This window comes from Amaranthus tricolor, chromosome 10, assembly GCF_026212465.1.
Source record: "Amaranthus tricolor cultivar Red isolate AtriRed21 chromosome 10, ASM2621246v1, whole genome shotgun sequence".
Classification (NCBI taxonomy): Eukaryota; Viridiplantae; Streptophyta; class Magnoliopsida; order Caryophyllales; family Amaranthaceae; genus Amaranthus; species Amaranthus tricolor.
Genome location: NC_080056.1, coordinates 22,907,798 through 22,922,906, shown reverse-complemented (window position 1 = coordinate 22,922,906; position 15,109 = coordinate 22,907,798). Strand labels below are relative to the sequence as shown.

The following is a 15,109-nucleotide window of genomic DNA, read 5'->3' as shown; positions in this document are numbered from 1 at the left end:
ATGAACATTGAACAATGAACAATGTAAAATGAACCGTGAAAAATGAACAATGAACAATGAACAATGAACAATGAACAATGAACAATGAACAATGAACAATGAACAATGAATAATGAACAATAAACATTGAACAATGAACAACGAACGATTAACAAGCTATAATGAACCGTTAACAATGAACAAGGAACAAGGAACAATAAACAATGAACAACGACAAATGAACAATAAAAAAATGAACAAGTAATAATGAACAATAAACAATGAACAATAAACAATGAACAATGAATAATGAATAATGAACAATGAACAATGAATAATGAACAATGGATAATGGACAATGAAATATGAACAATGAATAATGAACAATGAACAATGAACAATGAACAATGAAAAAGGAACAATGGACAGCGAACAATATTCAATGATCAATGAATAATGACAAATGATCATTAATCAATAAACATCGATCAATGAACAATAACTAGTGAACAATGAACAAGAAACAACGAACAATGAACAATGAACAATGAACAATGAACTATGAGCAATGAACGATGAATAATGAACAATGAACAATGAACAATGAACAATGAACCATGAACAATGAACAATGAATAATGAATAATGAACAATGAATAATAGATAATGAACAATGAATAATGAACAATGGACAATGAATAGTGAATCATGAACAATGAACAATGAACGATGAACAAGAAACAAGTAACAAGGAACAAGGAAAAATTTAAATTAAATAATGAGCAATGACCAATTAACAATGATAATGAACATTAAATATTGAACAATGAACAATGAATCGTGAAAAATGAACAATGAACCGTGAAAAATGAAGAATAAAGAATGAAAAATGAACAATGAATAATGAACAATGGACAATGGACAATGGACAATGAAGAGTGAAAAATGAACAATGAACAACGAAACGATGACAAGGAACAAGGAACAATGAAAAATTAATAATGAACAATAATCAATTAACAATGAACAATGAACATTGAACAATGAACAAGGAACAAAAAATTATGAACAACGAACAATGAACAATGAACATTGAACAATGAACAGTGAACAATGAACAGTGAACAATGAACAATGAATATTGAACGATGAATAATGAACAATGAACAATGAATAATGAACAAAGAACAAAGAACCATGAATAATGAATAATGAAGATTGAACAATGAACAATGAACAATAAACAATGAACATTGAACAATGAATAATAAATAATGAAATATGAACAATGAACAATGAACAATGAACAATGAACAAAGATCCATGAACAATGAACAATGAACATGGAATAATGAATAATGAACAATGAACAACGAATAGTGAAGAATGAACAAGGAACAATGAATAATTTACAACGAAAAATATTCTATGAACTATGAACATCAACTAATGAACTACAAATATTGAATAGTGAACAACGAACAACGAACAATAAACTATTAACAATGAACTACGTGTAATGAACAATGAATTACGAACAATGAACAATGAACAATGAACCTTGAACAATGAACAATGAACTATGCACAATGAACAATAAAAAATGAACAATATAAGTGTCGAAGTGTTCAAAACTTAGGGTTTAGGAATTGAGGCAAATGAATGGGGAAGAATACTTTGTAAAAATTAAGAGTTGTGTGTGTCTGTTCGCCGTAACTAACAACAAAAAAGAAACCGATAAAAAAGTCAAACTTCTTTATTTTCACAGTTTGTAACAACGAACAAAAAAATGACTTTTTTTACCATATCTTTATTTTTCGGCTGTTAGTAACATCTTCTCTCATCTTTGGGTCTAAAGACAATTATTTTGAAATTAAGTTTTTTCAATCATTTGTTTTTATTTTCCCAAAAACTCACAAGAGACCGCCTCATTATGGGACAGTAACTAATGGGCTAGTCCAAACTAAAAATAAAAGATATTCAATTTTGACACTAAAGATGTCCATTCTGACATTAAAATGATCAATTTCAACTTAAAATAAATGTTAAATGAATCAATTAAACAATTAAAAAAAAATTCAGTTTTTTTAATTTTGACATTAAAGATATCCATTCTGACCTAAAAGTGATCAATTTCTACTAATAAGTTTATAACCTAAATGATTAATTATAGTCTTTTCAAAGTCTTCAGTTTTGGCGTTAAAATAAACAATTCAGACCTTTAAGTGAACAATTATATATAGTGATCAATTAAATGATCAATTATATCTCTTAAAAGAAATCAATTTTGACTTTAAGGGTATCAATTATTATCTTATTTGATCAATTACTGATCGCGAAATATAAAAAATTATAATTTGACCGATTGAGCTATTTGTCTAAGGCGTTTCTCGCAACACCTGCTGTTTAATTAAAAAAAACGTTTTTCTTTCAAATTTCACTAATTCTCTATTGAGGCCATCTTATCGTGAGACTAATTCAATTTAGCCTGCCCAACTATTTTTTAAAAACTGATTGCCGTACAAGTGATATTTTAGTATTTTTTTTTTCTTTTTATTTTATATTTTTACTTAAAAGGCCTTCTATATGAATCCGTTTCACGATGAGACGCCTACCCTCGGTTCAAATTTAACCCAAAATTTCGTCCGACCCAAAAATGTCATCTTAACCCGATCCAACACAAGAAAACTCATTTTGTCTCCTGTTACTCAAATAAGCCCTGGGTTGTGTGCTTAAACGCTCAACGAAAGAACGCTTAACCTTGTGCAACAATTTCTCCAATGGGGAAGAAGAAGAAATCCATTGATGGAAACAAAAGCGAGCACTGCCCAGCAACTGTTTTTGTTTCCAATTTGCCTTTCTCTTTCACAAATGCTCAACTGGAGGAAACTTTCAGCGATGTTGGCCCTATACGCCGCTCTTTCATGGTTACAACCAAAGGTTTTTTCTTTTTTTTATACTTCTGAACTTCCTATTTGAGGATTCATATGAGAAGGAAATTGATTGTATTTATGAGCTGATATTTGATTAGAATGCTACTTGCATTTGCATATTGGGTGTTATTGTATTTACTAGTAAATTTTTGGAACTCGGGATTTTTTGGTGTAAAGTTAGGCTTTTGTGAGATATGGGACTGTCGTAAAGTTAGGAAAATCAGTTATACAAGTTATTTATGTTAAGGTTGGAATTTGCTTGGAAATAAATGTAATAACTCACTCTGTATTATGGGTGTATTTGCAGGTTCAATAGAACACCGAGGCTTTGGTTTTGTTCAATTGTAAGTTGAATTGAGTATTATTATTGTTGGATGTCTTATTGAACTCTTCGAATAGATTATAATTTGGTTAACAGGTGGTGAAATCCCAAGTGAATTTGAATATACCCTTGTTAGGATAATGGGCCAACTTTCTATCCCAAATAGCTCGCTAGACTAACTGATTTTTTGAGTTTTACTAGAGGCATCACATTTGATGTTTTTATTTAATGGATGTAATTAATTTACAGTGCTACTGCTGAGGATGCTGTCCGCGCTATTGAGATGAAAAATGGCTCCTCCGTAGATGGACGGAAAATGGTGGTGAAACATGCTACTCATCGTGCTCCCTTGGAGCAACGCCACTCTAAACAAAATCCAGGTTGGTTGCCTCCACATGTTTGGCTGAATTGACATTTCAAGCAGGCTGCTGCTATGTGTTAGCTTGGTCAAGTCTGACTTGTTATATACTAGTAGCAGTATAGCTTTTAGTTTACCTCAAGAAATGCTAAAACTTATGCTTTGATGAGCAGCTGAATCAAATGATGCAGATAAGACGATAGATGAGAAGGATAGTGCTCCAGTTGGGGCTGAAAAACAAGAAAACTGTCCAAGTAAACCTGAATCAGGTCAATATTTTAAAACATAGGCGCCGTATAAGTTTTTAATTTTTTACTTGATTCTGTTTGTTTAAAGATCATCTGTTTGTCTGACGTACTTGGGGTCTTGGAGATATTTTAGGTAAATTGCTCCCGCCGCCAAAGAATGCAAAGAAACTCTCTGTTGATCTAGCTGATGTAGGCAAATCTTCAGAGAAACAAAGGTATTCAATTGCAATATCTTTTGCTTTTTGTTTTCTTATTTAGCATTAAATTTTACGAAAAGTTTACGATAGTCCCAATTATATCTTCTCATAATAATTCTTATTATAAACTGTTTTAGAATAATCCCAACTTTGGAGGGTATATTCTTGAGGTGATCTCGAGATTGAAAGTTGAAACAACCAGTTTACTAAGTTAAACATCGTCTTATCAAGTTTTAGCTGGCTAAGTATGAGATGGAAAAATGATAAAAGGATGCAGAGCATTGAAAATACAACCAAAAGTCCACTGTTGAAACATGTTTTTAGTTAGTTCGGACGATTTTGAAAAGTCATTTAGATTCTACTATTCTAGAATAATCTATAATTTCGATTGTTATGAAAATACTAGTTTTGTTTGGGATTATTTTTTGTCTATTTGACTTAAAATTTACAGCTTTAAGACTGATTGATGGAATGCATTTATATTTTGGTAATTGAATGGCTTGTACTTATGAGTATTGATGCAAATGAGGATTGGGGTTTTTCATTGTCTGAAATCAAGAATATCATTTCTTGTGTGTATGTATATTGATATGAATTTGAAATTCTTTGTGAAACTTATTTGTAATCTATAAAGAGTGGCAAGAACTGTTATAATTGGGGGCCTTTTAAATGTTGATATGGCCGAGGAGGTCTTACGACAAGCCAAGGAGATTGATGGAGATTGTTCGGTCACCTACCCACTTCCAAAACAAGAGCTACAACACCATGGTAATTAACTTTAAATCTATACACTTTTCTTCTTTCATCTTTCTTCCTTGGATTATGGAATGTAATTAAATCTAGACCCTAGGCCTCTAAGCCAAAAATAAAAAAGTGATTGTATGATTTTACCCTACAAAGAAATTGTGTACTTGGCTCTATTGGATTCTAGGATCTGTTTAAGCATATTCAAGCTTGGTATCAAAGGTCTAGATAGAGATCATTACAAGTAAATTAAAAGGGGGTTTGTTGGTGCTTTCTTTTTGGCTTTTATTTTCTTGGAGCCTAATTTGGGGTTCACTCTTCCTTATAGTGTAAATATTCTCAGACTTGAACCTCAATAGATATATACTAACTTTTATCGTCTTTTTTATTATTCAAACTCATACAAGAGTCTCTAATTTTACACTTTATCTCTAAACTCACTTTATACATAATAAATATTTTTTATAAAAATAATATTATTTTTTTTATAAAGGTACAAGTGTCTTAAAGTGATTGACAATTGACTTATAAAAGGGGCTCAACAAGAGTGTTAAAGTGAATTTTGAATTACAAAGACTCCACTCAAAACTATTGTTAAACATGGTACACATTATTGGTTAGTCTTGTCTCAAGATTCTCTCTAAGACTCCGTTCAAGACTTGGATAATCATCCCTTAATTGAGGGTGGCTTTACTTTTACCTTGGAGCCTTATCTTTTGATAGGATAGAAGGTAATTGGGTAGTTGTGAGCTACCTTCACCCCGTTCCCCACATGAAATATTTTATAAGGCATGACTATCTATCTTTTCCACTTATGAAGTGATGCAAAGAAAAGGCAACTTAATTAGTCTTTACTCTTGGACTATTTGTAGCACTTATAAGGGACTTTTGTGCCTCTGAATTTTCAGAAGCTGACAATTTAGAATTGTTTTAGGGCTTGCTCAGGATGGATGCAAAGCAGAAGCTGCAGCTGTAGTTTATGCAAGTATTAGATCAGCACGTGCTGCTGTTGTAGCCTTACACCAAAAAGAATTTAGCGGTGCAACAATGTGGGTTCGTCAGCTTGGTGGGGAGGTAGCCCATCTTTATAAACTTTGATCCTAGCTATGAATCTTACTTTTTCTCAATACGCATTCTTCCTGTTCTCCAAAATTGTGCTTCAATTTGAGGTAGTATCACGTACTAATTACTAGAAAACTGTATATGGTTGTTGACTGCGTTCGTCAAAATTAGTGGATTGTGGACTTTGAACCATTATTTCATTATGGGTTTACGAATTTGTTGGCATGACCTAGACATTTGTATGTTAAGGTTTAGTGCTCATTGTGTTCTTTTATTTGCACAAACTCCAAGTGATGTCACTATGATTTGAAATGGGATGACGATGACAACTGTTTTATAACAGTTGACTATTTGATGTTTTGATATGGAAGTGCCAACTGAATGAAGGAATGTATTGGTACATTGCAGACAAGCAACCTACTAATGAGAGCCCAAGTGAGGGGTTGACTTTTTTTGCGCTGTAGATTTACTTGTGTGATTGAAGTCATTGAATGTGATAATTGTGATATTACATTGTTTTATTCCTTTGGGTCTCATTTTTGTAATATAATATTTTGACAATAACTGAGTGGCTTGAGATTCATGATTGTGGCATTGTAATCATTTCACACTTCTGCTTCAGGGATCGAAGATTCAGAAGTGGAAAGTAATAGTCCGAAACCTTCCTTTTAAGGTTAATGTTCTTGTTTTCTTATATTCTTCTTCAGAATTTATTGTTTGTATAGAAATTTCAATCTTACCTGATGCTGGCGAAGCAGGCAAAAGTCAAGGAGATAAAAGAAAAATTCTCAACTGCCGGATTTGTTTGGGATGTATTTATTCCTCAGAATCCTGAGACAAGGTATGTTTCAATCTAACTATGCTGCATACCCACCAGAATTCTAAGTGTTTTTGATTGCTATATCGGCATTAATAACTATTTCTTTTTCAGGCTACCCAAGGGGTTTGCATTTGTAAAATTCACCTGCAAGCAAGATGTTGAAAATGTATGTTGTGTTTATTATGTTCAATATCCCCTTACACTTAGTGCCTTGGAGGTCCTGTGTATTGATCTGTTCATTTTTGGTACTACATCTTTTAGGCTATCTTGAAGTTCAATGGACAAAAGTTTGGTACTCGAACCATTGCTGTTGACTGGGCCGTACCAAAGAAAATTTATACAACTGGTAGCGCTTCTGTGGTCACTTCAGATGATGGTCAGCTCTTCCTCTCTTTTAAATTACTTGGTTAAAATGGTTTTGGTGAATGATAGCTCTAGCTGCAAAATGTAAAATTACCCGTGCCTCAAAGAAATTCTTATGTATGTCACCTCTCCAAACTATAATTCTTTCTTATATTCTCTGGGGGATTATAATAGGTGCTCAAGTAATCAGAAACTTTGCTTAGTATAAACTAGATAATCCATGGACATTTAATTGCATCAAGTGATTCCTTTCTTACAAAATTAAAGAGTTCCAACTTCGAACTACCCCACGTAAGGTTTGCATTGCTGGCTGGCTCCTGCTATGTGCAATGATGCATGTGGTCAACGACCTGAGTGAGGTTTCTGCTTGTTGTTTCACTGTTAGGTGATCTTTTTGAGGCCTTCTTGGTGAGGTTAATGGAAACCTATAAGTTTGTATATCTCATTCAACTTTCTTTAAACCTGTAGTAATAAGTGGGTTGCTTGCTTCTTCTAGGATTTTCAATTACTCCCTTTGTTCTTTTTTTATCTTTCCATTTGAAATTTGGGAAGAAACTAATACAAATAATAATTTCATATTAGATACTTATAAATATGATTAAAATAATGTAAAAAAAAAGATTCATAGATTGAAGTGTAAGTGAAATATTTTTATCAAGTTTCATTGGTGTATATAAAATTTTATATATTTCATTGCTTCAATGCCCTTAAGCTCCTAACTACGGTGGAATTTGGGGTTGGATATACACAACCTTACCCTTGTTATACACTTGTTAGTGATAATAAAGAGGTTGTTTCTGATTGACCCTTGGTAGTAAACATCATCAACAGCTTCACATATATAAGAAGTGCACATGATTTAATTACTATTGTCCATTATAATCCAAAACTCAAGAACTATAAATCTTTGGCCCTATTGAATTAAGGGGCATTGGGTGTATATAAAGTTCATTACATGAAAGAAAAATAAATTACATTGGGAGTTAAAATATAAGTAAATTTTATAAATTAGAGTGTAAGTGAAATAATGTCCTTGAATTCAAGTGGTTACTAAAATAAAATGATTCCAAATAAGAAAAATATTGTGAAATTTCCAAATGGGAAATATGAGAAGAACAAAAGAGAAAGGAGGGAGTATATTTTTACTACTCTTTTTGTAGCCTTATGATTATGATGAGGGAAATGAAGAGCTTAGTTTCTATTTATCACCAATTTTCCTAGTTTCTTTGAAGCCATAGTGTATCATATATTGCTGGGTGGTTTATACGATTTTTCGCTTTTTATGACTCTTTCTTAATGTAGGATAAATTGTTTGTTAGTAATGAATTAATTTCTTTCATAGGGGAACCTGTTGATCAAGATGTTGATAGTGATGCTTATGAAGCATCAGAGAATGGTGATTCAGATACTTCCACAAAGGATGGAGTCTTGGATAGATCTTACTCTGATGGAGATGCCAACCATGTGGAGGAGAAGGAAGCTGCAATTAGTTTTGAAGAGGAAGCAGAATTGACTAGGAAGGTCCTTCAGAATGTTATCACATCCTCTGTGAAAGAAGCTTTCTCTTTAAAAAATGGTTCTAATCATGTAGATTCTACCAAGGGAATTGACTTTCAGAAGAAACCAATGGTTGAACCTGAACTGACTATCCAGACAAAATCTGGAAAAGAGAGTCATGAAAAGCACATTGAATCCAGATCTGTTGGTGATGAAGATGCACTTCCAAGAACAATTTTCATAAACAATCTTCCTTTTGATCTTGATCCTACAGAAGTAAAACAAAGATTTTCTAGTTTTGGAAAAGTCCAATCATTCTTTCCAGTCGTTCATCCTGTGACAAAGTATGCAATAGCAACGATCTTGATTTTTGTACCCATCTGATTATATTTTATACATCTGATGTATTCTTACTTTCTCTGATATGAGTAGGCGTCCCAGAGGAACTGGATTCCTTAAGTTTACTACAGTTGAGGCAGCTGATGCTGCAGTTTCTGCAGCAGACACTGCACCTGGACTGGGAATATTCATTAAAGGAAGACAGTTGAACGTATTGAAGGCATTAGACAAGAAATCCGCAGATGATATAGCACTGGAGCGGTCGAAAAAGGAGAATGAAGATCACCGTAACCTTTACCTGGCAAAGGTTTTATCTGGCAATCCTTATCTGTTGTTTGAGAAGGGACATTGATGGGTTTTATATGCATGATTGATGGGATGTACTTCACTTTTAGAGAACTCGTTGTAACTATTGAAGCTTATTGATCATATTTATTTTGTGATTGCACAGGAGGGTCTGATTCTTGAGGGAACTCCTGCAGCTGAAGGGGTTTCGACTGATGATATGGAAAAACGTCAAACGTAAGCTTTTCTTGCAATTGTTTATCATCAGGTTCAAATATCTTTTTTGAAATTCTATTTTAATTTTATGAAAATAGGATTTCATATCTGTCAGCTGGGACCATACAATTTCATTACTTTATGATCTATATATCATGGTGAATGCTGATGTTTTTGTTCTGTAATTGTACAAGAAAACAAAATGCCTTGTTTCTAAGTTGACCTAAAAGCAACAATATGAATTATGAGTCATCTTTTGTAGAATGAAATGATATGTAGGAGATCTACACTGTATTTGCATTTGATATTAAGATTTATCATGCTGGGCTTCAATATTTTCTCTATTAAATTATAAATAATACAAAAATACAGTTTTGGTCATGTTCAAAACAGATTTTGCGGGTCAATGCAGATGGCTATACTGTTGCCTTGGCATATACATCGGTTATTGCAAGCTCAAACCTTTACGATGCGGTGATTTGGTGTTGTTTTTCCACTATGTAATATGAAACCTCAACATGGGTGAAGGTTGGATTTTCAAACCTAGGATTATTGAATGTTTGGCAAAAAGGTGTTTTTGACTCAATCTATGAAGCTGAAATTTTCTGTAGAATCACATAATTACCAAACTTCTGTCTTTAGCCGCTGAACAGTGGCATGTGAATGTCTATTTAGAAATCCACTTTTTGTCCTTGTGCACAATTCTTTTTGCCGCATGAAGAATAATGATTACTTATACTCCTTCAGTCCCTAGTTTTCCAGTTTTCACCTTTGGTTTGTCACAATGCCAAAGATTCTTTGAACATGTGGTGTTATTAAGGAGTGAGAAAAGTTTGAGGAATTTTTATCCATGCGCATATTTTAGGGGAATGAATTGGTGTTTTTTGCCCGAAAAAGAACTTTGAAAAAATCTTCAAGACTTTCTAAGGAAGTGTGAAGAACATATTGAAACAGAAGGAATATCGATAAATTTCTACCCTTTTTATTCATTTCTAGTCTTATACTCTTAAAGTTTCTTAGCATAATTCTTCTTAATATGTCTGTCAAAGTTTGATATAGTTTTTTCTTGTGTGAGATTGTTTTAGGATCATCACCAGGACACAAGAGTTTTTTTGTTGGCTTTTTTGCCATTTTTCGATTTTCTTATCAATCTCATCCGTCTCATATATGCTGATGGTGATTGGATCATGTGCAGGTTGCATCAGGCAAAAATGACTAAACTCCAATCTCCGAATTTCCATGTTTCCAAAACAAGACTAGTCATATACAATTTGCCGAAGTCAATGACCCAAAACCAACTTAAAAAGCTCTGCATTGATGCAGTTACTTTAAAAGCTTCAAAACAGACGCCGGTGATACGACAGGTTTGTGTGGATCGTTGAAGGTATATTTTAATTATGTTTTTGCTTCCGATTTGCATGACATATACTTAGCATTTCTTATGCAGATAAAGTTTCTCAGTGATGTTAAGAAAGGGAAGGTTAAAAACCGTTCTCGTGGACTTGCTTTCGTGGAGTTTGCGGAGCATCAACATGCCATTGTGGCATTAAGAGTTCTGAATAACAACCCTGGTAAGTTTATTAGGCATCAAATCCACATGCCATTTTGACTGCCTTTACTTTCATAACTAGTTTAATATGATTTAAAAAATAATGTGAACTATATGTTTTGACACATTTTGTGTCCTTTATTTCAATAGGGGCCAAAGATTTATAGCTATTTAGTTTTGGATTATAGTGGACTATAGTAAAATGACATTAAATCATGTACACTTATTTATATGAAGTTGCACATGATGTTTGCTACTAGGGGTTAATTAGAAACAACCTCTTTGTTAGTATTATCACTATGAAGGGTAAGGTTGCGTACTATCGACCACCCTAAAGAACCACTCTAGGTGGGAGTCACTTGATGGCATTGGGGTAATGGATTGTTACAAGTTCTTACACTTTTTTGAAATTATTGAATTTTAAATTTGCCATAAACCTTTTTCTGGTAGGATTTCGCATTACACTGATACTAAGAATGGTCGTGAGAAGTGTTGTTAGCCTTTGTGCTTGTAGCAAATAAGAAAGACTAGAGGCAAGATAGAAGAGGTAGTATATTTACGTTCTGTTTGATTGTTGGTATTAAATGGTGAAAATGATAGTAAAAATCAATCTAAGTTAGCTAGAAAAACTACGAAACAAGATCAATGATCATGCATGTCCTACTTTAACCATTCCTTTTCTTCACAAAATCCATTCCCGCCCATTACCATTTGAAAAGATGATGTTAATGGCCCGTTTGGTTAACGACACTAATTGGTGGTAATGGGAATGATTTGTAGTCTAAAATTTCATGATATGTATCAGTTCATTCCCATGGTAATGAATGTTTGATCATAAAAAAGTTTTTTGGTCACAAATTTCCATTACCACCTAATACCACATGTTCAAATGGCAATGCATTGGAATGAATTTTGTGAAGAAAATAAAATTGTTTAAGGAGATTAAGCATGACCTTTAAGTTTGTCAAGAGATATTTCTATCAAAATTGCACTATTTTTCTCATTATTATTCCCACCATTTAGTACTAATTCTCAAACGGGTCGTAAGTGGTATTGAAAAATCATGAAAAAAAAACATGTTTGAGAGTGAGAGTTCAACTACCATGGGAATGACGCTACACATTAATGTTAAAACTAAAATTCATTCCTATTATTACCATTTAATAGCAATAAACAAACGCCTTGTTAGTTATGAAAACTGGAAGCTAGTAATATTACATATTTAGTGATGATGGAGTCATGGAGTCATGGAAATAATTTCATGAAAACTTATGTAGTGTACAAATGTTAAAGAGGGATGATAGAGTATATGGTTTTGTTATTGGTAAAGGAATGTATATAATCTCCGTTTGAAAACTTTTATATTGTGAGATTTTATGGAATTATTTTTGGGGAAAGGAAGCTCTTAATAGTTTTAATAAAAGAGTTGGTATGAGTAATGGGCATTGGACATAATGCTTTGACGTTGTTGTTGTATGAATAAAAGGTGCATGTTAAAAAGGTTTTCTATTTCCCGTTATTAATATGAATTTCTTCATTGGTTCGAAAATGTTTCCCATAGTTTTGATTCATTTCATTACAGAAACATTTGGTCCTCATCATCGGCCCATTGTAGAGTTTGCTGTTGATAATGTTCAGACCTTAAGAAAGAGGAACTTGAAAATTAATGACCAGCTGCAGAAAGCTGGCGATGATCATACTGGTGCGCACGAAGACGATGACACCTTAACTCCATCCACCAAACCAAATAAAGAGAAATCCAGGAAAAGAAAATCACGGGATGAGAAGAATTCAAGAGAAGATCAAAAGACGGACAGAAAAAACATGGAAGGAAATCTCGCAACTGATGAGGTCGACAAGGAAGAGAGTCAAATGAACAATAAGAAGAAGAAAGTCCGAGCAAAAGAAGATAAAAACAATCAAGAAAAGTGTCGAAATCTTGATAAACCGTCTCAACTAAAAAATGGTACTGCAGATGCTCGTACGTTGAAGCCTTCTAAGAAAAATGATAAGCCGTCGAGCAAAAGGAAGGTGAATGATCCTACAATAGATGGTCCTGAGAAGACTCAAAAGAGGAGAAAAAGGAACAAAGATCCGTTGGGCAAAGATGTGGTGGATAAACTAGATGTGTTAATCGAAAGATATCGAACCAAGTTTTCACACAACAGTTCTGATAAAGCCGATGGTGAAAAACAAGGTTCCCGGCAGCAGATAAGAAGATGGTTTCAGACATAGTTTCTCATCTGAAACTTGAAAGTGGTGGCGTTTGATTGTTAGATGTACATCACCTAAATTTTGTCAGTATGAAGATAGTTTTGCCTGTTTGTCTCAACATAACAATATCTCTTTAGAGAGAAAACAGGAACACCGTACTAATGAAGTATTTTATTACAAACTTCTGGAATGATTGTGTTATTTTATTAGAGAGAAAACAGAAACATTTATTATTATGTACTTTTTTGTCTGCTTAGCCATAATTGTATCACTTAAAATGTAAATCAACATATTGAACTATTTCCTTTATTTCAAGGCTATATTCAAAATCCAATGCATCGTTGAAGTGCAAGAAAAAATAGTCGATAATTTCTATTTTGATGATAGCAGTTAGGAAAAGTTTTATTAAATAATTCAACTTATTTCCTATTACTTATGAATAATTCTATTTTATTGCGTATGAACCCTTTAAAAAACAAACAGTCTATTTCAGGTTACTACTAGCCATTATATTCAACACATCATCCTACTCCTTTATAAGTTTGCTTACATGTAGTAACATCATAATCAATTCTAAAATTTTGGAGATATTACAAACTTTCACATTATCTCCAATTTAGTGAAATATGAGCATGGTTTCGAATTTTTATTCGTGTCCAAAATGAAGAAGAGGTAGATGGAGATTTTAAGTAAGGTTAAAGAGATTTTAATTAAAAAAATAAAGGGAAAAGTGTCAAAAAATACCTAATAAAAATTTTTTTTCAAAAAAGTACCTAATAATAAAAGTTTTTCCAAAAAATACCTAACAAAATTTTTTCTTTTCCAAAGAGTACCAAGTAACGTTTTCCTTCAGTTGACCGTCAAATATAACGGTTGACTAGTTAAAATCGAAAATTCTTGTTCCTCATCTTTAATTTCTTTTCCAATTCAATTTCTTCACTATCTACTTCCTCCACTTTTTACTGAAAATCGAAATTAAATTGGAAAAGAAATTGAAGACGAGGAAGAAGAATTTTTGATTTTGACTAGTCCCGTTATATTTGACGGTCAACTGAAGGAAAACGTTACTTGGTACTCTTTGGAAAAGAAAAAATTTTGTTAGATATTTTTTGGCAAAACCTTTTTTATTAGGTACTTTTTGAAAAAAATTTTATTAGGTACTTTTTGACGCTTTTCTCAAAAATAAAAGTGTTTGAATAAATAAAAAGGAAAAGGGATTTGCTGGTTGTAATCGATTCTTTCAACAAAGGTCCATTCACAATAAAAGCTATGCAAAGGTTGGATTATTAAAAAATTTTCAAAAGATGGAATTATAAGCAAAGAATAAAAAATAAATTGGATTATTCAGAATAATTTTTCCTAACAATTAATATGCTATTATATTTTTCTAGAAGTTACATTTTATAATTAAAAATTTGCGTGGTTTTACTTAGAAATTATAAATCAAAAATGAAATTAATAAAATTTACACGTTGATAAATCAAAAATAATTTCACTTAATCGTGTTGAACTTATAGATTAAAAGAAATATATGCTAGAGCGAAAAAGTATTACTCAATAGATTTGTACTAAGGGTCCACCGAGATATAAGAATATAAATCAATTTATACAGTAAACCTAAGTGTATTTTAAATTTGAACATTTATTATATTACCTAGTATCTAGAGGTGTTTATTCGGGTGATCGGATCGGTTTCAGATGGGTGTCATTCAATTTGGTTGTATTTCGGATTAGTTATATTTTGGATGCGTACGGGTCGCACTCGGGTTGGGTCGGTTAGTCACGGTTCGGTTGAAGATCGGTTATTCGAGCTATCGGGTTAGCATCAGTTCGATATCGGTTGAAGTTCATGTTGAGTTTCAATTGGTCTCAGGTTGTCATCGATTAATAATCGGTTCGATTTTACTGGGTACAAATCAGGTTCGGGTATTTTTGAGTAGAATTCGGCTACAAATTGTAAATTATTAATTACTATTGATCGCG

At 32.6% G+C, this 15,109-nt stretch overlaps 1 protein-coding gene across 1 annotated transcript; it reads left to right on the top strand.

The window, feature by feature from the left end:
* Positions 1-2,602: 2,602 nt before the first annotated feature.
* Positions 2,603-13,435, top strand: LOC130825432 (uncharacterized). Its single transcript, XM_057690659.1, has 17 exons — positions 2,603-2,919; positions 3,220-3,256; positions 3,484-3,614; positions 3,766-3,861; positions 3,974-4,055; positions 4,672-4,805; positions 5,716-5,855; positions 6,466-6,516; positions 6,602-6,684; positions 6,775-6,829; positions 6,925-7,039; positions 8,369-8,867; positions 8,956-9,169; positions 9,314-9,384; positions 10,559-10,727; positions 10,811-10,934; positions 12,495-13,435. The coding sequence occupies exons 1-17, from the start codon at positions 2,760-2,762 to the stop codon at positions 13,145-13,147; spliced, it is 2,814 nt and encodes a 937-aa protein (XP_057546642.1). The 5' UTR covers positions 2,603-2,759; the 3' UTR covers positions 13,148-13,435.
* The last annotated feature ends 1,674 nt before the right edge of the window (positions 13,436-15,109 follow it).